Source organism: Vespula vulgaris, chromosome 2 (assembly GCF_905475345.1).
Source record: "Vespula vulgaris chromosome 2, iyVesVulg1.1, whole genome shotgun sequence".
Lineage (NCBI taxonomy): Eukaryota > Metazoa > Arthropoda > Insecta > Hymenoptera > Vespidae > Vespula > Vespula vulgaris.
The window spans coordinates 14,367,506-14,392,557 of record NC_066587.1 but is presented as its reverse complement, the minus strand read 5'-3'; the positions used below and the strand labels follow the sequence as shown (position 1 = coordinate 14,392,557).

The 25,052-nt window shown below is 36.6% G+C and overlaps 1 protein-coding gene across 1 annotated transcript in view; it reads right to left on the bottom strand.

Moving 5' to 3' along the window:
- LOC127072552 (trypsin-1-like) overlaps nucleotides 1-12,552 on the bottom strand; it is a 17,924-nt gene extending 5,372 nt beyond the window's left edge. Inside the window, exons 1-2 of the mRNA XM_051013036.1 lie at nucleotides 11,875-12,552; nucleotides 5,363-5,546 (exon numbers count right to left, since the gene is read on the bottom strand). Coding sequence (XP_050868993.1) covers nucleotides 5,363-5,546; nucleotides 11,875-12,124 — 434 coding nt within the window. The 5' untranslated portion in view covers nucleotides 12,125-12,552. The remainder of the gene's footprint in view (nucleotides 1-5,362; nucleotides 5,547-11,874) is intronic.
- Between the last annotated feature and the right edge of the window lie 12,500 nt (nucleotides 12,553-25,052).

Sequence of the window (25,052 nt, the reverse complement as noted above, 5' to 3'; positions counted from 1 at the left end):
CGTAATTTCATCTCGAATATTAGCGATACTCATTCAAAGTGTACACCTTCATCTTTCTCTCTCTTTCTCTCTTCGGATGATTTTAGTTGCTATTTGAAACAAATTTAGACGAGTCTACCGCGATCGCAAAACTTTCCTTCGGGCAAGGAACGTTATTACGCGAATTTACGAGAAACGATTCTATTCCATCTCAGCTATTCTTATCCTTCTTATTCACTTCCTCTTTTTCATTTTCTTCTATGCCAAGCATGCCGAGCCTTTATTACAATTTTTCGTCGCGCTTTCGAGCGGAAGTCAAACCCTCCCCTCTACTCTACCATCACCCTCACTATAAGTTTATTCAATTTTCTTTCCAATTTATTCAATGGAAGATACTCCATTAAAAAAATTGGAGAGAGATCGGAGTGGGCTTTAGAGTGGGACGTAAAAGGAATTGAAGTGGAAAAGATTAAGCGGTGGAACGGCTACGAAATTAATAATCCGGTATAATCCATTATAAAGATAATGCGACTTCGCCGCTCGCTGGTGGTTACTTATTTCCTTCTTGACCTAATTACGCTTTCTCTTCTTTTCTTTTCCCCCCCTTTTTTTTATTTTTTTATTCTTCTTTAACTACTACTACTCCTTTCCAATCGATCGTAGTGTAAGAAGAAAAATTCACGTAATAATATTAATATCGATGTTATAGCAAAGAGAATTTATTTTCATGAGATCTTGTAGAAAAATATTAGAAGTACCGTCCTCGTCGAAAAATGTATACGTTCGTTTTAACGTAGATCAGAGATATGTGTTAGTTATACACGAACAGTTTCTCCCAATTGTGGTCGATTATCGCGGTTCGAACGCACACACCCAATATCTCGGTCGATCGACTCGTAGATACGTTCTGTGCTTCTATCGGAGAATGCGCTCAAGTCACTATGTGAGAAGGCTATTAATTGACGATGTTTGTATACTATACATTTACGTACATGTTCTAACGTATTAGTTACGTGAAATGCAAAGAGTGGGATATGTATACGTATGTGTGTACACATAGTGTATCAATGATGCAGGTAAGTAAAGCAATCAATGTCGATATGTGACATATCGGTCAGACACGTGGTCTGTTAATTATCATGAAAGTTAACTGAGTCGTTTGTTCTTGATTGCGAAAGGACTTTCTCCGTGTCTTAAAAAGGAACGTAATCAAGAGAGAAAGAGGGAAAGATTGAGAAAGGAAAAAAACTAGTCTTTGTGTCGTAAGAAAAATCTTCCCTTGGACGTTGGCAATTATTTAAGCGGGATTTCAGGCGTAGGACGACGACGAGGACGACGACGACGACGACGACGACGACGACGACGATGTTGCGAGCGACGCATCTTCGTCTCGGCTTCTCCCACTGAGAGTCGCTACAGTGGCTTCACTTAATTAATCGGTTTACCCTACCTCCGAATAATTAACAAAATTACGACACTATCTCCTTAAACGCACGGACGCCCATTCTAGAAACTCACTTTCTCTCTATCTCTATGTATATATATTCTCTTTCAAGACGAAGCTTTCTAAGCTCTTCTCCAGGACTCGTTTTCCTTTCTCGTCTTCTTCCTCGTCGTCGTTGTATCTCGCAAAGCTGTCTTAATGGACCCTTCCCATTCTGCCGCCTGTTTCTCTGCTGCTATTGTTCCGTGAACCACGGATTATATGGTTTACCTTTCGCCAGATCCATGGCCCTTTCCCTTCATCGATGTCGTGCCCACTTGATTAAAATATTTACGTTGGCACGAGCTTTCTTTTGTTCCTTTTCTTTTTTTTTCTTATCACATTTTTTCTTTTCTATTCATCATTCTCTCTCTCTCTCTCTCTTTCTCTCTCTTTCTTCCTTTCGTTTTCAATTTCGGTATTTTTTCCGATATATACATACAGCTGAACATTAAATTAATTATGCCAATTCGGAGATGGTTTTTTTGATTTGTTAGTTAAGTGATGTGATTATCCTTTTTTAATCGATATTTAAGATTTGTTTCTAACACGGTATATTAAATTACCATTCATTTTTACTATCAATGTGTGTTTTTTAACGCTTATATTGTATTTATTGAATTAACACCCTTTCGATTCTTCTATAATTTTAAAAGACTACAGTCGATCGAGATACAAAAAATAAATAATCGTTTACTCGATCAAAAATGGCGATCAAGAATGGTCGTAATGAATCCATCTATTTATACGAAATTCAGATCAATAGTAGCGAGTTTGATTTATATTTTTGCATAAATGTTGATATTGGTCGAATGTTTAACGCTTCGATTACTTCGGGCGATATTGATAAGAGATATTCAATTTCAATATTTATTTAATTTTTTTTTAAAGACTGCGAGTGTTTGTTCTAACAAAAATGAAGTTCAGTTAAAAGCAAAGTCATAAATTTGATTAATTGGACATCTAGATTCACACATCCCATATATATATATATATATATATATATATATATATATATATATATATATCAGAATAGTATAAATATAAAAATATATTTGATTAATTTCTTCTTCTTGGAAAAATTTACAAAATTATTCTCATACCATCGTACAAGATAAATCGACGAATTTTTTTGAATAGGGTGTTGATTCGTTCGCGCCGCGATTGAGAAACAACAATGCGAATAACTTACTCGCGTTCACCTTAATTCTCGTTCGCTCCATACCTCTTTGTGATATCTCGCCGGTGCGTTTTGTGCATGGCTGCTAGCAATTACCGAATGGTCTGTAATCTACACGCAATCATGGCTCGCAACAGTGAATGCGTTCTCGCTTCTGCGCTCGCGCATTCACCAACCCTCTCTGCAAGAGCTCGAATTCTCATTCCCGTTGTATCCGTTGTCCCTCCATCCTCTTCCTTCCTATTTTCCCTTTGTTCTCGGACCAATGACCGGGAAGGATACACGATAACTAACAGTTCGAATCTCTCCGAATATACAGCCCGTCGCGCATACGTTTGAATTCACAGTTATGCATATAGCCCGACTTCAGCAAAGTATTTCAGATCGATAAAAGATTATTCTTTATATGTATACGTATCGGTAGATATATCTCCCGATATAATGAAAAGTGCAACAGACGAAGTCATCTTACTATTAAAATATATAAAAAATCCTAACAATCGGGAAAGCGAATGAATTGTAATTACTTGCTCCAAAGTGGGAATTGCCAATACTTTTTACGTTTTTGCTTTTCCATTCGGAACGGAAAGCTCAACGATTATGATCCGCAGTCTTAAAAACAAAATAATATTTTAATTATCAAATATTCTTATCGAGTCTTGTATATATCTTTAATAAAAGTAAATGTTTAAAGAAACTAGACAAATTGACCTCTTCGAAATAAATAAAAAGTTATGAATTTTATCGAGACCACATATAGTGAATGTTTATCTACTTTCATTCTGAGAACTCGATTCTGCGAGATGGTGAATAAAAACAAGTACTTTTTCAATATAAACCAATCTTGATATTATATAAGGGTATTGTTGACCTACATAAATTTGATTCAATGACAGATAGTTTTTTTTTTTAATAGGTTTCATATATTTTAAAAAGATCACTGACCTATATAGATTCTTAGAATTTGAATGAATTTTGGATAAATCAATAAATATGTATGTCGATGTGTATTTACATAAATATGTATCAAAGATATCGTTGGCCTATATAAATTCTTAGAATTTAGCTTGGCACATCACAGATGTATTTTCTATAACTGATATGCGAGGATATCTCTGACCTACATCAATTTTTGAAATTAGATTCGACGTTCAATGTATGTACTTTAGGATACCTCGTGTTATAGAAATATCGTTGAAAGAAAATAATTTTTCTATAATATTTCGATCGTTTAAAACTCATTGTAATTTTTTTTTTTTTTAATAATGACGTGTAAAAAGCCGATTAAAAACGAAACTTAATCGAAATTAGGATATAAAATAGTATACATTGTCAAAGGGATGGATATAGAGGTATCGCTTTAGCTATAAAACGTACAACAAGATAAATTAAACGCTCCTGTTTTTAGCGTTCACCGTGTACGCAATTTATATTTTGTAATTGCTCGCACGAGATCACCCTCTCTGTTTATAGTGCACACCGATGGCATGTCACCGAGCAAAATACATTAGATTCGTTTTCGTTACATTTTATTGCGAATAACACGAGAGAAACGTAATTTTATAACAAAATTTTTTCGTTATGGATGAAAGTCGTTTGCATACGTTGAACTATGATAAATGAATGTATGTGTGAGTATGTGAGTTTGAGAGAGGCTGAATCTGCATTATACAATACAATTATATTCTTTGTATTTACACTCGAAGAACCTCAGGAATTGAGAAAAATGAGGATGTACTATTATTTTTTTCATTAATTTTTTTTTTTAAATTCATCGCAGACTAAAATTGCGGTTAAAAAATACGCATCTGTAAATTTGACAAAATCAGAAACATTTATCTTTTTTATGTTTTATTTCCCTCTTTTTCACGAAATGACCATCGAGCAATGAGTAAACGTGGACAACAAACGGTTTTTAATATATGAAAAAAAATGACTTTGCCGAAAAAGAATTTGGACAACGATAGTGTATCTTTTTCCAACGAGTAAGCTATGGCTAATCTTCGATATCGGCTTTCCGCAGCCGTCAAATTGGCACGAGTCCGAGTTTTAAAGTTCGATTAGTCCCACCCCCTGTATTCAAAAATCTCTCTTTTTTTGTTACTAATTTTATCATTGACAACTAGTGGTTACAATGCCGATATATATGTAAACGAGGGAGTTTTGTTCCTTTTTTCGTTTTTTTTTTATCATCTTGCCTCTCTCTCTCTTTCTCTCTCTATAAAACAACGCGTAGGTAGGCGATATCGTTGAGCGATCAGGCGTATTCATCAGATTCGCGAAAAGAAAAATGGGCATCCTTCCATAAAGGGAATGGATCGCTCGTCTATGAATATTTTTGAATATATTCGCCGTTATTATTTTGCATCCGTTATTTGAAAACTCGACTGACGCTTTCCTCGCCTTAATATATCTATATTTTATACGTAGATTCGAAGTTGAGGAAGATTTAAGAAGAAGAAATAAAAAGAACCTTCTCTTTGATGGCTTATATAGCTTCGAAAAGAATCATAGATATCGGTTACGATCTCGTTCTTAAATTATACGATGTTCTTTATGGAAAGAGCTGTTTTACCTTTTGTAATGTTAACAGCTTTCAAAAATGATCTGATATTAATATTAAATTTCTATAAAAAAAAAAGATGATGCGTATAACCAAGTAATTTTGAATATCGAACAAACATGCATTTAAAAGAAAAATTAAAAAAATGTTTACTCACGAGCACAAACAATGAGCGGCGGTGAGAATGAATCTTGAATTGAGTATAGTACCACCGCAAAAGTGGCCACCTTTTCTCGTGATGCTAACCAACCAAGGAAACTCTCGTGGTATCGCGTTTTGACCTCCAACGATTCTGGCCGTCCGAGTTCCGCTTTCCCCACGACCGCACGGGACATCTGCCACTATTATTAAATACAAATTTCCTCGTTAATACTCGATAACAATTAATTAAGGTTGACCTCGTTTCGATGAGCTCGAGTTTCGTTATGATACCAAATTTACATTTATTTTCGATATTGACGATCTTCATCTGTTTATTTAAATAAAAACATAATAATAAATAATTTCTACTTTTTATTAACGTTTCATACGCGATTTAAGAATATTAATTTTTGTTTTATTTTTAACGAATGCCAAAGAATAAAGTGAAAATATTCTAATTAGACTTTTTTAATGAACTCGTTTACGAAATGAATTCAAGCGTGTCCCCCTAGCACGGAACAACGCGTAAACCGAAAATTCAGAGGAGTTAAATAACATCTCAGCCGTCGCGTTAATACGAAACTTTTTAATGCCTTCGTTCTAAGCTACGTTTACTCTAACATCGGCGAGATATTATTTCCGTACCAGCTAATTAGCGTTCGCATCATTAGTTTCAGCTATCTCTCCCTCTCTCCCTCTCTCTCTCTTCATCTTTTCTCTCTCTCTCTCTCTCTCTCTCTCTTTCTATCTCTTTCCCTCTACGTCCAAAATAGAATAAAAAGTTAGTTAGACTTTCTACGGTATCTTCCATTCCTTACTCTCACGAGTAATACTTTTTTTCTATCTGAGAAAATTCAATTGTACATTGTTAAAACAAACTAATATCTTAGTCGGGTTTTTGTAATTACTTCTTCGGTTCGTTGCTTTAGCTTGTCTCGTTTATCTAAAATGGATAACGAACAGGATAATAAGAAAAATGATGAAAAAAAGAAAGAAAAGAAAAGAAAGAAAAAAAGAAAATAATCTAATACAGATTTACGATCGTGAAAATTGTCGATAAGCGTAAAGGAAAAAAAGAATTTTATCGAATATTTTTAAACAAATCGGATCAGAGCTAGGATCGTTTGAAAGTATATAAGGTCCTTCGATTTTTCACATCGATATTAATCTGTCGCACGAAACTCGACGAGCATCGATCGTTCGACGCCTCCTTGCAATTCGACGATTAATGTCCGGAACGTGTCCGCGATCGGTTAGCTACTTCCTGCTGCGATTCCGGTGAGGATAGATAAAGGGATGACATTACGTTCGATATTACAGAGCATAGTACACGCGAGAGAAAGAGAGAGAGAGAGAGAGGAAGAGGAAGAGGAAGAGAAACAGAGACCGAGATAGAGACAGAGACAGAGACAGAACCGAGAGAGAAAGAGAGCGAAAGGAAGAAGAAAGAGAAAAAATAAATTACGTTCCAACTTTTCCGTGCACTGCATTTACTGACCTTACCTTACGGATAACGGATACGGTAATTCTGATTGATTGCAAAACTTTTCCTTGCGGATATGGACTCTACCCTGGTAATCTCTCGGCTTCTTTTTCTTTTCTGGAATCCATCTTACGTCGGAACGAACGAACGAACGAACGAACGAACGAATGAACGAACGAACGAACGATGGAACGAACGAACACCGGTTATTACGGTACGTTCAGTCTCCGAGATAACAGACAGTGCCTAGGTGAACGATATTAAATAATTACGAACAGAGCTTTAATTTCTTTTAACGTTAATTCCCGTCCATCTTTTTCGTTCTCTCTCTCTCTCTCTCTTTCTTTTTTTCTCCTCACACATTCATTTTATTTTTTTTATGTTAATTGAGAGAATAGCAAGAAGAGGATTTCGAAGAGCATTGAAATATAGGAAATGTGGAAATGTCGGTCTTACAAAATGTACTTCTCGATCGAGTCCGCGCAAAATGAATTAGGTTGACGTGTTTGCATCGAAAAATAGATAAAAGAAAAGAAAGAAAATGTTCTCGTGCACAGAATCAACAGGTAATTCCCAGTGCATTAGATAAATCTCCGGTGGCATGTGTATATCCTTGCGACTACGAATGTAATAATCGACCGATCGATTGCCTGACGAATTCCATTTTCGATCGTGTGCTATTCCACTCGTATCGTACCTTTATCCTAAATACTAAAAGGAAGAAGAGAGGGAGAGAATTGATATGCGCTAGATAGGCAGTCGAATAAATTAAAAAATTTTCAGAAATTCTTTTTCTTTTCGATCTCTATATTCACACAACTATAATATCCTGTTCATTCGACAGTTATTATCGAGCATGCGTGGTTATCGAGTGCGAATAAAAATTCATAAAGCTGTTTTTATTTTTTCTTTCCTTTTTCAGTCGACGCTCAATTTTCATGCATTCGTTCATTCAATCCTTCGCGTTAATCGGCTTCTGTTTTGAAAAACGTGTGCGAAACGTGATTGAACTCGATAACAACCATGAAAGCCTTTTTTTCAAAGCCAGTTTTCCCCCAATAATATGTACTACGTATGTACGTACATACGTAGGTAGATAGTTACGTGCGTACATAGTCTGGTTATCTATTAATCGAACAAAATCAATTGTTAACGTGCGATCTAAAAGTACGTATCTTCGAAAATTCACAACAATGTGGTATTTGCGTTGTAATTATCTATCCAAGAAATTTTGCTAACTGTACATTTGTTAACTATACGATATCTATTCAAGATATTTTGCTAACTATACAATTTTTGCTTAACCGTACATGCAAAAGTATGAGCATCGTTTTCTGCTTTCCGATAAATACTACGGTTTTGTAATTTTCGCTTAATCTTCCGAAAACTAATCCATTAAACTTTTACGATCCGCTGGCTTTTAGGTCGTTATAAGCTTTCCAATCTTTTTTGCAATGATCGAATACAAATTTTTCTAAAAGAAACATCAATTACGTACGAATTAATTCATGAGTAAAAGTTAGTTTTCATTAGTTGACCGTCTTTCGGTTTTTGGATTGAAAGAGTGTATAAGTTCACAAGACAATATATGTAGAAACACAGAGAAAGAGAAACAGAAAAAGATGGAAGGAGAGAGAGAAAAAGAGAGGGAGAGAGATATGGGAAAGACAAGAACTCGAAACGAAACGTTTCGAAGCGGTCCTCGAAAAAGCTCGTAGTATCACTCGCCGTTAGATTCAAGAGCTGCGTACCTACCTCGATCGTTCGCGTTTAATTGAAAGCTGAATCGACGCGTACAGGAATGTTAACCGGCTCGAGAGAATCTCTCTCTCTCTCTCTCTCTCTCTCTCCCTTTCTCTCTCCCTCTCTCTCTCTCTCTCTTGGAGCTATGCCGGCACGGCCACTGGCGTCGCACGAATTTAATGCTCCGAACAGATAGGGATAAATACGACGGATCTGTCAGCGCAATCCCTGCGACAGTACCTCCTCCGATCCTCCTCCTCCCTTTCTCTTCATCCTCCTCCTCTAACCTTCGGCCCTTCTCGTTTCACGCCCCGGCTGATTAATTGGACCTCTACGTCTGCTCCAGCTCGATCCTCCTCGCCCTTTCTCCTCTTCTCGATCTCCGCTCCCTTCATCCATCCCTTCTCTTTCTCTCCTCTCTCCTCTCTTTCTCTCTCTCTCTCTCTTTATATATATATGTATATGTACATGTATATATATATTCTCTATATGTGTATACGTATATTTCTCTTCCTCTCTCTCTATCTATCCTTTACGGAAGCGAAAGGGCCACGAAGGGAAGCGACGCATAGAATTTGAAGTCGTCTCTATTTGGTAATGCGTAATAGATATGTCAGAAGCAGGTTCAACATGGTCATGATAATATGCTGGTGCTATAGCTTATGCTATTCTCTACCTCTCTTCATTCTCTTCTTCCCTTTCTCTCTCTCTCTCTTTCTCTCTCTCGCTCTCTCTCTTTCTTTTTCTCTTTTCTATGCAGGAGAGGAAGAGTTTTCGTCACCCTCCACTCGTTTGATATATTACAAAGATATCGAACACTTTTCATTCTTCTCAGATACTCTTTCTTCTTTCTCTTTCTCTCTCTCTCTCTCTCTCTCTCTCTCTCTCTCTTTCTCTCCGTCCCTTTCTTTCTTCGTTTTTCTTTGTCATCTTTGTATTTGAAAATTTATCCTACAGACATGTCGGTGGAAAAAGTTACGGATTACTAGGGCAGCCGTTTATAAGAGCTTTGTCATCGGTAGAATCCGCGATGAAAATCGATCTGAGAGTCGATTGGATATTCTCTTTTTTTTTCCAAATGATATTTTATTTCTTCAAAGGGAATATGAGAGGGAAAGGGATAGAAAGAGGAAGCACAATGAATTTCTAACGAAGGAAGATCACGTCGTTAAATAAAATTCTTTAGTTTCATACGAATAATTTGCATATTCAATAAGTAATCTTTTCATTATTAATATTTCACTTAATAAATTAATAGACATGCATTTTTAAAACATTCATTAAGCGAGTATGGAAACGCCCTTATAAAATTAAAGATTAAAGAATGCTGGTGTGTTACTCGAAAATAATAATCTCGGTAATCACTTGAAACGAAAATAGGAGCTTGCGAATGAACGATATGTGTTTTCTATTTTACGACTTATGTATATTCTTTCTCATTAGTGAGAATTAAAGTATTAAACTTTATATTTGAACGTTTTATCTTTTTACTTGTTAAGCATAAGTCAAGGTTTTGACGAACAAAATTTGAGAGAGAAAAAGAGACGGATGAATTGACGGATTTAATTGCACTTTATAAATATCACGAGACAGCGATAAAAATTATATCGTTGAAATGTGTATACGAGTATGCGTTTAAGAAAAACTTAAACAAACGATATGTTAATATTAAAAAAAATAAAGAGAGAGAGAATGAATAGATTACCGAATAGAAAACAAATAGAAAAGCTTGCGTCAGAGGTTAAAAACCTTTTTCGCAATGTGTCCGTCAACGAATAGAGACATTGAAAAGGTCATTGACAAAAGCGAGCAAAGTCGATGCTCTCGCGAGGTCTTCTATGACTTTCGACTTCTGTCAAGGTTGCCAAATCATTCTTTCCTATTTTAGTCGCACCCACCTTCCGCCATGCACTCGTGTCCATGAAGAGCGGAATTATCTTTCCTTCGTAACGTGACTCACTGTTTGCCGAAATCCTTGCTTCCTCGTAGTAAAAGTGTATAGGTGACATTGACACCACAAAAGTATGATCGTTACGTATGATCTCGTATGCATATAATACGAAAAAAAAATTTTTTTTTTAATACCTATTTCAAATAATACTAATTTCGTAAAGAAATACTTCGCTAAGAAATATAAGTATGTAAGTATGTTTGATAAAATTGAGCGTATCGTTCCCATTTCTCGTTGGACGTACAAACATGTAAGTATGTATTTTTCAGGAATCGATAAGATTGCATGCAATAAAAAATATGAAGGGCTCAATGAGAGCACTCGAGAGGGAGGTTCTTCTCTATTTCTCGAGGTGCTCGTTTTCCTTTATACGCGCGCGTGATAATTGTGTGCAACGTTGCGATGCGAAGCTCGTTAGATCGTTTACCTTACTCGGGTAACTTAAATGAAACAACTTTTCGTATATATCTTGGTCTACTGAACTTGGTATCTTTTTTTGGAGGATAAACTACGCGAATTCGGCTAAATTGAAATTCCGCGCGTGGTCTGATCTAGTTCGGACGCGTATTCGGCACCTTACGAAGCTAATTTCGTTACAACATTTTTCAATTTCTTTTTTTTTATACTTCTTCTCTTTCTCTCTCCCTCTCTCACACACATACACATTTGTCGTCATATATATATATGCTTCTTTGATTCTTTCACGCATATTATTATCGATAGAAACGAAGAGTACGTCCTATAAGATAAATAAATACACTGCGATTTAATTAGATCGTTCGTCAGGTTAACGTTAATCAAGGAATAACGGCTTGTTAGAAAATAAATTGTGATGTCAAGAGCAAAGAGAAAGAAAGAAGAAAGAGAGAGAAAGAGAGAGAAAAAGAAAGAGGGAGAGCAATCCTTGTTTGAGAGGCTCTCTGAGAAAAGTGAAGGAAAAAGGAACGAGTCGATCGGATAACAAATTTTTTTAATAAAATTAATTATACTTCTAAGAAATATCATGTCTCCTTTTTTTTCTCTTTGCTGACATAAATATATAATGAAAGAAGACAATACGATCTAATGTCCTTGCAAAATATTAACACTAGTGAATTTTCAAATGTATTTCTTTTACGAAGATATTCATTTTTAAATCGAACATTTTTGATTTCATTTAAATTCGTATCAAGCCTAACGCCACTTCGATTATATAAATTAAAACTATATTATCTTACGTTGTTTGTACAAGAGTATTAAAAATATTCGACTTGTTTCTACTTCGATTTATATCACTAAGAAAAAGGATTTTTATCAAACGTGATACTATTATTAAAAATCAAAGAATAATTTCACGCAATCGTATACTCACGATTATTATATTCGATGGCGACAGTTCGCGAGAAAGTTCCAAGAAGCGTGCAAATTACGAGGAACGAAGGAACGTCCATCTTCTCTCGAAGGGGTTGGAAGCACAACAACAATGACGTTGACAACAAAGAAATATAGAAAAAGAAGAAGAAAAAGAAGAAGAAGAAGAAGAAGAAGAAGAAGAGAAAACTCGAACGCGAGAAGCTTTGTCGATGGCGGACAATCAAAAAGTGTTGCAGACTCGTCGACATTGCTGCTTCTTTATACGTGGTAATCTCCTCCTCGTCCTCCTCGTCCTCCTCCACCTTCTCTTCTTGTTTTTCTTTTTCTCGCGTAGGTACACGTATGTATCTTTAACGGGCCGTGAACTTGGAGCGACGAGCATCCGACATTCGTCGGCATCGATAAAATGGCGGTGCTACCTTCAACGCGGCGAGACTCGTTTAAGCCGATAAAATGCAAGGTCCACGTGTAACTTTACTTTTTTTTCTTCTACGTTTTTTTTTCTTCTTTCTTTTTCCTTTTTTTTGTCAAGGATAATACAACACACTCCGTTGCGTTTCGATACTCCTCTATCTTTTTCTTTCATTTATCTATATATCTATTTATTCGAAAAAGTAGATCGAAAGTACATCTGGAAAATCGTTCGCCCCTTTCGATGTGACATCGGCATCATGACGATACGCGTTTCTATCGATCTCCGATAGCCTTCTCAAAGCCGCACCCGTTCGTGTGTCTATAAATTTTCACCCTCGCTCGAACTTTATGTGGCACAGAATACACGTAGAATACACGCGGTGCCGATATTCGAGGGTCCAAGGAAAATTTTCTTGTTTCTCTCTCTCTCTCTCTCTTGCTTTTGCTCTCGATATAGGGCAAACTTGATTTATGAGTCTACGATATCCATACATACATACATACATACATACATACATATATATATATTTTCTCTACGAAAATTTTTGTGTAGAATAGTATTAAAAAATAAAATAAACAACGAAAATTAGATTAACGAGTAAACGAGAATTTATGTCGATGCAGGAAGGGTCCTTTCAGATCAAACATGCAACGTCAAGGAGATTATCAAAGTATTAAATCATATGGTCGCGATTTGAAATCCTTCGTCGACTGACCGAACTATGACGGAGCAATGCGTTGAATAAACATGCTCATCGCCCGTAATCACATCTTGTGTACGCGCACGCTCCGCAGAACGTTCCTGTCATCGGCAAACTCCAATCGGATTATGTACCTAGGAATGATCGCCGTGACAGTCGGATAGGATAATCGTACTATGTGGAAATTCTCCTACTGACTACATTTCCTGATGATACGTCGTAATATCAGTTATGTTGACATCTTTTCGTCCGATCATATTCGAATATCATTACAATATGTATCGAAATGTTATTGGCGCTGAAGAAAACGAATCAGAAAGTTTCTCCTTTACTTTTCTTTTTTATCTTTTCTTTTTCTTTTCTTTTCTTTTCTTTTTTCTTTTTCTTTTTCTAATAACTAGCGACAAACGATTAACGACAAAGTTTCAAATAATTTTTTTCTTTTCTCTTCTATCGACGATTTTCTTTCTTCTCGATGATAAGATAAGAAGATAAGATAAAAAAGAATTTCTATCTCTTTCTTTTCTGATAATGAATAAAACAGGCGTACAATTTTTAATATTTTTTTCAATGATTTCAATTCCTCTCACAGCCATTCATTAAAAAAATCGATATTATTACGTGAAAAGCGTGAAACGAACGCATTAGATCGTTGGTCCGATCGCGAATGATTAGAATTACATTGAAAGGAAAAGACATCTATGAATATAAAGAAGTACTTTACGATTGTCTTGGAATTCATCTCGCATAGAGATCAGAAATCAGATAAACCTTCGAACTAGTGCCCTACTGACATCATCCTATCGATCGAAGTCCGAAGGACAAGTTTCTGTTCTCTCATCTTTTCTTCTTTTACATTTGTCTTGCGGTCATATATAAAATCGATAAAATTCAAGCTGAAAAATGTTGTCGTCGGTGTTTCCAATTTATTTATCGTCAAACGGACGCCTAAACTCAGAATATATACTTACTGAACGCGTCAAAGGTAAAAGCTTTGAATTTTGCCAACTATTCTTGTTTGCTTGAGAATTGGTTATGAGAAAGAGGAAAATAAGGAACGAGTTTATCGGTTGTTTGAATGAATTTATGATATTTTATTGTGCGAATTTACAGAGGTGCACTGGAACCGTCGAAACTACCTCTTCTCTTCGCCGACAAAATGTATCTATGTATATCATTTAAGTTCGAGACCGTGCATAAAGAGTCGTGCCCGTTTATAAGCGTGATATCGTCTCAGTTCGTCCTCTTAAATTCGTTTCTATAGAATCTCTTCTTTCGTATAAAGCCGTTGCATTTATTCGCAAACGAGATGCATCGTTGGGAAGCTCGAAACTCTACGAGAATGAAAAGAAACGAGTTTCGGAGAAGCTCCTTCCCTTCTTTTGACACTCTACTTAAGTAAGATACGTAATTAGACGTTTCGCTTTGTCTTTTGTAATTAAATTAATGTACCTCCTCATTTATTTTGATCATTAACGAGTGATAATAATCTCTTCGGTATTAATGATATCAAGTGGAACGTATTTAATGAAATATCATTTCAAAAATTGTACAGAATATTTCGTGAACGAAATAATGGTATTTATTTTTTTTTATTTTTTTATTTTTTATTTCGTTTTTTGTGAAGGCAGACGAAAATTCAGTTCGACGAGAGAATATCGTAAAAATAAAATTCGATCACGGTCGCGCGATGATTAAAATCGTGTTCGAGAGATATGAGAGAACCTCGTGGTGATCACCTTGAAGTGTGCTCGACGATTTCTTTCTTTTCTTCGGTAGCGTATCTCTAATTTGAGTCGTTTTATCTATCACTCGAAGCTGATCCTCGCCTCGAAGCGATCGCACCGATGGAAAAATATAGCCCGCAGGATCGAAACCGACGTGGAAAATGTAGAGCGTGGTGTACTTGACCGAACGACGAACGACGAACGACGAACGACGATCATATACATATATACTAGGTACATACTATACAATGTGTTAGGATCGCCGACATAGACAGGGTGACGCTATCGAAAAGCTTTTTGTAGCTGTGTTCTTTTGACTCCGCGATCACCGATCAAAACAAGTTTGGTCTCTTCCTCTTTTGTTCCTTTCTTTTTTTGTTGTCATTTGCTTTTTCTATTCTCTTGTATTTCTTTCTCTCTTTCTCTCTCTTCGATCGATCGTACTTTTCTGTTTTCATCGAACGTACAGATGGATACTTTTATTATAAAAATAAATATACACACACATACATACATATATATATATATATATATATATATATTTATGCACAGAGGCCATAGAGGAAATATAATATAAACGACGAAATACAGACATATAAACATATGTTCATAATAGATAATAACAATGTCAAATCTTGTATATCGAACAACTTAATAATAAGATTAAAATTAAGAAAATAAAAGAAAAAATTTGTAGTAAGAACGTAATAACAAGGTAAGTACGTAATAGATGATATTTTAAAATTCATGCGGAATGAAATCTTTTGCCTTTTAAGTTACGTTCTCGAGTAATATGAAAATTCACGAGCGATGAACGCACGTGCAACCGTTCCTGCACGTAACTACAAATGGAATATGAAAGTGAGAGTCGCTCGACCGTGTGTTGCTTCACCCACGTTCTGTTGAACTTGACCCACTCTTTGTACTGTGATACGAGCGTGCTAACGCAACGCGTCTTGCTCTCTCGTGGCTATGCTAATATAACGAAGGACTCCTCCTCCTCCTCCTCCTTCTCCTCCTCCTCCTCCTCCCACTCCTCCTCTTCTATCTTCTCTTTAATGCCTTCCTTCTTCTCACTTAAGTGACACCACCTTCGTGTTAGCTTCCATCATCTACTCTTTCACTCTCTTTCTTTCTCTCTTTGATATTCATTCACTTTCAGTCTATCCTTCTTTTTCTCTTTTTCTCGCCTACTCTTTCTCTCTCGCTTACTCTTACTCTTACTTTTACTCTGTGTGACTCTCAACGTTTAAACTAAAGTATTCGCGGCTCGAGACGAACTTGACCCGGTTGTCGCTAAAACAGTGACGAGGCGATCAATCTATAAGTGAGTTTATGTCGAGCGTATGCGTGTACGATCTTCGAAAAAAGAGGGGAAGATCGAGGCTTACAGGACGGATGCGGAAATCCTACAATGTCCTTCACCATGACGTTATATGTTCCTACATAATAACGTGCTCTTTGTGATCGCATAACCGGTCACGTGTATGTAAGTAGAACTTACGTTATTGAAGGATCAATATTTCTCGATTGACTAATAACGTTCGACAAATTTTTAGTGTCCTTCCTTTCCTTTCTTTCTTTCTTCTTTTTTTTCTTTTCTTTTGATACTTCAGTATCATCTATCTGTGAGATATAATATAAAATATAAAATTAAAATCGAATGTTTACAAAGCTCTTTTACCAAATTAAAAAGATTAATATATTCGATTGATTAGATCGCGAGCAGTTTATTTATTGGTACTTCCCTTTACTCGTGGGAAAGATAAAAAAAAAATATCGCTCGAAGGAATTTCTGTTGGTTGTGTAAGTTTACTACCTCGTATGATAACACTTTAACCTACATCCCGCAGGGAAAGTCTATTTTCCTAGAGTTTCTTAAACAGCTTCTTGCGTACATAAGAGACTGTAGAAAAGTTTTGAACCGCCAAGTAGAGTACACGTAATTCGAAATTACTTCCTCGGGAGGAAACTGAACAACGATCGTCCTTTGTGTTATATACACAAAATAGAAATTGCAACTGTACGACGTACGAATCCGTTGTTGATCTTCCTGTTCACGTACGATGAGTATTTCTGTATGTGTAAGTTGGATTAAGAACGAATATATTAAAGTTTATTCAAGTGAAATATAAACGCATTAACGTAGTTATAATTCTCTATTCGTTTGTAGCGTAAACACGTCTATTACTAAATTCTTCCTCTTTCTCTCTCTCTTTCAGTTATGATTCTCATTATAATTAATTAGCATGTAAATGAATTATATACCGCTCTTATTTCGAAATAAAATGAATTCACGATCGATCGATGAATATTATGCAACGTGCATCGACGACAAGCGTCCTATGTCCATAGAGACATACGAGATATCATTGACGTCGTTATCGATATTGACAGTTAATGCGTTATCGAAGAGACGTCTTGTCTCCTTGACTATCCGAGCTCGACTGCCTTCGTATCGTGCACGTTTGTTCCTCAATGTATATCCCCTCCTCATTTACATCCCCACCAAGTTTATCCTACATCCAAATAAAACATATACATATATGAGTCATTTAATCGCTCTCCTATTTGTTTTCGTTCTTTTTTTTTTTTTTTTTCTTTTACGACTTATTCCATAACGCATGAAAAATTGTTGTTAAATATATTTTTAAAGTTGTATATAAACGATTGATATAAATTGTCAAATTTTCTTTATTAAAGTTTAATCGAAAATTGAGTGAACGAATCACTAATTCGTGAACGCCATTTCTTTCGATAAGTTAGAAAAATGTCTCCCTAGGTATGACATTATAGGTGTAGCAAGGAGTCGATATCGACTGTTCGCTTTGGCACGGCCCTCATTTATCAAGGAAGGGCTCGTTAATCGTATTATCTCAACGAATCATCTTCTCGACGAAAACGGCTGCTACCGAGGATTTTCTAAAGGTAACGCACGAACGTCGTTTATTTCGATAACAAAACGTTAAGTGTGAAATCGAAAGTGTCCATTGGATTTAGCTAAATGAATAATTAAGTGTGATTTTATAATATATACATAAAAGAGAAAGAGAGAGATATATATATAGAGAGAGAGAAGATTCATGAAGTTTTTATCAAAGAAACCACGTTGTTGCTAAAAAAGTAAATAAAAGACTTCCTGATTAATAACACATAGACCATGATGTTCGAGTGCCTAAATAGAAACGTCTATCGCAATATAAGCGAGGTGTCAACGACTCGTCGAGGTCGGCTAGACAAAAATTGAATGTGAAGCCTTGAAATGACTCACCATTTTAAAGTTGATTGACTTTGTATATTCGTCCTTCAATATTTGGAACGTAGACGAGATCTTATCGTGAACTATAAATTATCTTTAGATGTGTTATTATTAATCTATCGTGTACGATAACAAAATTGATAATTGTATTAATATAAAATATATATCCGACGTTACGAATAACATCTAGAAATTTATTCGTAAATGATTTTTACGTCATACGATTAACATTGGAACTTTTGCAATAGCTGTTCTCGCTAACAATGCACGATTTCATCTTACCATTTGACCTTTTCCCATTTTCCGAAGGTTAAAACGCGAGCGTACACATAAGCTCGATCGAGAAGAATGTCTACGTGACCGAGATTTTTTCGTACTGTATAATTTAACACTGTACTTGAATGATCAAATTATCCCCTTTCCAACATTCATTACCTTACCTATATTAATAATGATTACAGATTCGCGCGTTTAGTTTCGATGAAAATTGATTTCCAATGCGGGCATCAGTACATATATATGTAAGTTGATTATAATACCAAAGACGGAAAATGTAGGTAGAAAAAACTTAAAAAAATTTTTTCGCAATCGAGCATGGCAAATTCGTATTCGACGCGGTCATATAACAGTCTATGGGATTATCAAGCAAATACCTTTTTTTTTCGTTGTACCCATACACTTTCTCCCTCCTACTTTTTCCCGATTCTACTATCAAAATTGCGTTAAAAAAAGAAAAAAAATAGAAACAGAGAAAGAGAGAGAGAGAGAGAGAGAGAGAGAGAGAGAAGAGAGAGATGCGATCCCGTGCATTCGAATATTAGTTCAGCTAAAATTAATAGACGTTATTCGGATAGAAGTCGGTTGGAAATTGCAATCCTGGGAAATCGGCTGTAATTTCGTCGGTCAATCTGGAAATATCGAATCGTCTGATCGGAACGTGGTTAGGCAAAATTGTGGGGCTAGGAAAAAAAAACGAACGGCAAGGGAGGCCGATCTCCCAGGCGTAATCAAATTGTAAAGGTCATGATTTCTGTGGATCCACTAGAGAGAAAAAACGTACAAAGAGAGCGAGAGAGAGAGAGAGAGAGAGAGAGAGAGAGAGAGAGAAAGAGAGAAAGAGAAAGAGAGAGAGACAAACAGATAGACAGACAGATAGAAAGAGAAAGAGAGAGAAAAGGATAGGTATCATTGACGCGCATAGAGAGAACCAGAAATCGAATTAATTCGATGTGGGCAGCCTCGAAACGAGAAGGAAAACTTCCAAGTCAGCACAAAGAGTATGACCAATCACAAGTCTATTCATAAGGGAAAAAATTTGATTTTAGAAAGCGGCCCTGCAAAGTGAAGTTATGATTACGACCGATGGCCAATATCATTTTGATTTTCTACAGACAGCGATAGATACCGAATGAAATATTTTTATTAAACACTTTCTTCTATCTAGCCTCGACTATCTAGAATTGTCCAATTTGATTTCTACCAATACGTATAGGATGAATATTTGTAATTCATTCCGACTAATACGACGCAGCTAAATTGAACGAATCTTGCGCAAGTAGTTTATATGCAAATGTCGCAGTGAATCTACCAATGTTCTCTTTTAAATCGAGTCGCGATCGAATGTCCGAACACTAATTAGCCGTACATCGTCTAATCGATATCGACTGGACAAAATCGTACGCATTTATTCATGAAATGTTATTCAATCTGATTTTTATTACCGATATTATTCTAACATAATATTTCAAATGAAAGATCTTCCAAATGAATTACAAATGAAAAGTCGATACAAAAAGAAAAAAAGAAGAAATAGTGGATCAACGAACGATCAAATTTAATATCGATCCTATCAAATTCCATCATTAACACCGATGAAGTATTTAAAAGCGTATTAATAAAGATAACCGCAGCTGCGTGTCGCGGTAATGAGGAAATAATAAGGCACGAGGCATGGGCTCAACAATAATTCGTCAATGAAAATTCGTTTAATAATTTAACCAGCGCACGAAGGTCTGCTTCATTGAGCGCATTCAATTTCATTTGCATACGCAAAAAGGTTTGATTAAACGTGCACGTTCAAAGCGCGTGCACCTCTCCAGCCGTGTCGGATTTACACATCCTCTATTTTTGCGGATAGCGGTCGAACGATTTCGCGTTAAAAGTTATCTCTGTACGGTATCACGAATCTCTCTCTCTGTCTCTCTCTCTCTCTCTTCTTCTCTCTCTTTTTCTTTCTCTCTTTTTTTTAGCAATGCCTTTATCCGATTTTTATTAATACAAACACCAATGCTACCAAATCTACCTACGTCTAGATGTATACCGAGGTTTCTATCGTTTAATCATGAAATATCACCGTTCAAAATGGCACATAAATTATGATCGAATATGACATTCCCGCCATATCCATTCTTTCTCGTTCATTTTTACTGGTCCAGCTATATTATCAGCATTAACATTCTTAATAGGTAGTAAAACAACGAGATAACCAGTTTGTAATCGTTAAAGAAAATACCTAAATCCTTAAATCGATAAATTTCGATGAAGTCGAAGTTTGATTAAAACTCATTTTATCTTTATCCCTTTCATTTTTACTCTCTTGATTTCAGACAGATTACAATACTTACAATACTTTTTCGTACCTTTTTCGAAAGCAACATGGTTGCAACAAGAGAGAAACGATATCAGCAACAGTAGCAGTATTGTGGCGTTCCCATTTAAATTCTTCGCTCGGTACACGCGAATACGCGAGCGTTATAGCTACGTTGCATACATCACGCGCCGTTGCCCACGATCTATCCATTGATTTCATCTCCGTCCATCCGCAGTAGCTACTCCGTAGATTTTCCCATCGTTCGTATCGCCGAAGCTTTTTGTGATCCAACCAAACCACAGGCACCCCTTCGTCTCCCTTTCTCTGTCTTTGTCTTTCTCTCTATGTCTCTCAATGTAGCTATTTCCTTCTCTCGCACAATTTTTCTTTTTTATTTTATTTGTTAGATTCGAACGAACAACGCGAGTGTGCATGTACATGCCACGTGTAACATAGCCTCGATAAAATACATTTTATCCTGGTAACGAGGCAGGATACAATAAAAAGTAAGCTTTACCAAAAGGCCTATTGTCACGTTGTAGATTCGAATTATCGGATGCTCTCTCTCTCTCTCCTTCTCTTTCATCACTTTTTTTTACTTTCGTTTACGTCGCCTCAGTTGTGATCAAAATACGACGACAAACTTGATATCGATTGAACATATACGTATATATATATTCTATAATTCAATAAGACACGAATCAATTTGATTAGAGTGCAACTATAAATAGTTATATTTAATTATTATAGAGAAATTCGCGTAGAAATCGCCTGAAAAGCTCTTCTTGATTCAAAATTACTAGTTTCGTAGTCTGTTCTAATTTTACACAAACTCGATTCACCAGGTACCTACCTACCTACCTACCTACCTACCTACCTACGATTAATTTATCCGGCACAATTTCCAATTCAAATTCCATTGCATGCGTAATTGCCATTCTCGCGACTTTCTCGTTCTTCGACATTTCGTACCGATCGATCTAGATTCTAGAATACCTAGCGCGGTTTTAATTCGACCTGCTCTTTTAATCGTTCGATCTTCCGGCTATTAACGTAAAAAATTGCGATTTTATAGAATTTCTCTTTCTCGTTCTCTTTCTCTTTCTCTCTCTCTCTCACATACTCGTTTGATTTTTTTTGGTATTACTTTTGGTAATTCCTCGATCATTCATCGAAAAAAACGTTTCTCACGATCACATGCGGACAATCGGAGGATGATAGCCGTGCATTAAATGAGAATCCATAGATAAACTTTATAATTACGAACTACAGTCGACTCGCCCCAGTTATCGTTTTCAACGTTGCACGATTTCGCAATGGAGAGAAACTTTCAGAAACAAGAACACGATACTTAGCAAGTTTCTTCGCAATTCCTTTAAGACTTCTATATGACCTAATTAGGATTTCGATGAATTATTATTAGCGTATACTTAATAGGTCGGAAACTGACGGGACTGTTTTAGTAAAAATAATATTATCGTGTAGCATTTATGTCAAATTAAATGGTTCCGGATGTTCTTAACACCTAAGCAGAATAACGGAAGAACATAACTAAACTAAACGTGACGTGATGAATGACGATAACGGTCGAGAGGAAGGTCGCATCGGCCAGATAACCCGTAAGGATAATATTTCTTGGTAATAAAATAGTTTGGGGTAGTCGGTAAGACGACTACGAAGGACGGTGGGTAGATAGCTACATAGGTAGATAGCTATGTAAGTCATACATATATATACATATACATTCATACGTACATACGTACATTAGTACATACACGTACGCGTGTGTATATAGCAGAAAGAAATTTCTCGACGTATCTTGCGGCTTTGTCGAGAAACCGTCGGATTCCTCGTGGCTTTAAACAAAAGGATCGTAGCCTCGCATAGCTATTCCTTCGCTTCTTATAAAAGCGTATATGCGCGTACGCGTATCGTACACCGAAAATATGTTGATATGGGATATCCTGCGTTCTTTCATCTAACAAAGCGAAGTACTGCACGCGAGTGCACGGACCGCCCACCTTACGATATTACGCGCAACGAAAGCGCAGGAAAATGTATACCGCGAAGCCAATGCTTCGCGAAATACTTTAACCCACCTCGTGTTACAAGGAACACAGTGTGCGGAATGGATTATGCCTCCGCAAAGTCAAATAAGCTTATATCGCTCGAATGGTGCCACTGTGCATAGTAAGAGAGAGAGAAAGAAAGAGAGAGAGAGAGAGAGTAAGAGAGAAAGAGAGAGAGAGAGAAGCGAAGCTTTATCCTGGGAGCTTTCGTAACGGCATGCGCATGCATTCACATTGGATTCACAGCTCCCTTCTCCGTAGCTGCCGTTTGCTTCTTCGTTATATAGGTATGCACGTGCACGCTCTCACATGGCCGAGTCTGTCGCTCGTGAACAGTCGCAAATGAATAGATTAAAGCTCTGATATACTCGAGCACGAACTGCTTCTACATATCTGTCCACTACGGTGCAAACAGAATTGACGAATAAAGTTGAAATATGTCGCCGGTCTACGTGGTATGAATTTTCTGAACATGAAACCCTGCAAAATTGGACCTTATCCCAATTATCACAAGCGAATATTAATATTATAGATTTCTCTAAAGCTTGAAAATTCTCGATATTCGAACGTTCGAAATGCTATTGTATTTTCTACTGGTTGAAGCTATTGTTCGCTTTGGTCGTTGACAAAGTGTTTGCCAAGCCACCGGATACCCGGCTTGCCATGGAAAGGAAGCTACGGAAAAGAAGCCACGGGAAAAGTTTCGGATTACCCGACGGACCATTTTAACGAGGCAAATATATAAATCAAATGAAAGAAAAGCGATACGTTTTGAGGAGCATTCGTCGTGATTCTTCTTCCGTAAAGATTTATGTACTTTGATCTACTCTTTCTCTCTCTTTCTCCTTCTCTCTTTCTTTCTCTCTCTCTCTCTCTCTCGTTCCTCTCTCTTTTGGCCTTCTTTATCTGTACTTTCAAGACGAAAGCATCGGCTACTAGGAGCAGCTTCCTTCGTCCTTTCTTCTCTTTCTTCGCCTCATCCTCCAATTCTTTCCTCGTCGTTCCCTCTCTCAATCGCATACGCTTCCTCCATAAATCCGCTTGCCTCAACTCGATCGGCTGGAAGAGCATCGTCTCTTATCTCTCGGCAGATATGAAAGCTTATCTTATAGAATTATAGGCAAGTACGGGGGTTGGCTCTCTCTTAAAAATCTGCTTTTTTATATAAACCTTCCCTGCGAAAAAAGTCTCGCCACAACAAGTTCGATTTTCACCTTTATTAACATATGTATATTTACATATGTCAGAACTTGATGCAAATTACTTAACTAATGCAAGTTACTTGATTTGAGCAAAATTTATTCGTGCTTCAAACGAGCTAAAGAAAAAATTAATATAAAAAGAAAAAGAAAAGGAAGAACGAGAAGAGAAATAAGCTTGGAATTATCCTTCTTGACATTTTTTTTTTTCTAACAGGCCAATCGGATAAGTACTTACCTATCGTGATTTCTTTACTTTACTTTTTCGATCATTAAAGAATAAAAAAAGAATAAACAAACTTTTTTCGAGAAAAAAAGTTTCCTAAAGTTGCGACCTCACGGTATCGAGAAAAATTCTGAACAGTATCGCCGCTCGTGCGAGTTTTTCCCCTCATCGAATCAGGATGATTTCAGCACGGAGGAAAAAAAGAGAAACAAAAAAATAAATCGAGATCCTCTTGGCGCGCGTGCGGAATCGAAATTAAACGAGTCGCACCGTTAAGTGGCAACGAGGGATTGGAGTCGCGTAGACCCGCCGTTTCTCCTCACCTTCCATTACATCAGTGGTGCGCAATCCTATACTTGAAAACTTTTTTCTTGCAGAGAAATTTTATAAGAAAATTGATTTAAACGCGCCTTTAAATATAAGACCGGCGATAAAGTAATTTTATTTTGTATTATAAAAGTAATGAAAAAAGTTGATCGCTTTTTAAAATATATTTAATTAATAATTTATATTTATGCTGATAGTTTGTTCACCACTGCATTACGCGATAGTTTCCAGCTATTTTCGTTTGGTCAGACTCGCATTGGACGACCAAACATTGACCGTAACCACTGTGCACTCTGCACCCAGCTACAGAGTCACCACTTTGCTGACCCTCTTCGGTTCGTTGCGTCGATTTCCCTCTTTGTGTGTCTCTATCTCTTTTGCACCCTCTGTTTTTCTCCCCAGGGAGAAATGATTTCGCTTGTACCACAATGGTAAATTGGTAAAGTTTCCGCGTTTTAACGCTCGCAACTTACCGTAACCGACGTTACAGCGTATAATTTGATATCCACGGCGACACGGTAAAATTCTTCTAGTCCTTCGCTTCGCTTCGTCGAACGGGCCGAAAAGAGGCAAGCGAGAAGATAGATAGAGAGAGAGAGAGAGAGAGAGAGAGAGAGAAGGGTAAGGAGAAACGATCTTACGAGCGAGACTTCGTGGGATGGAG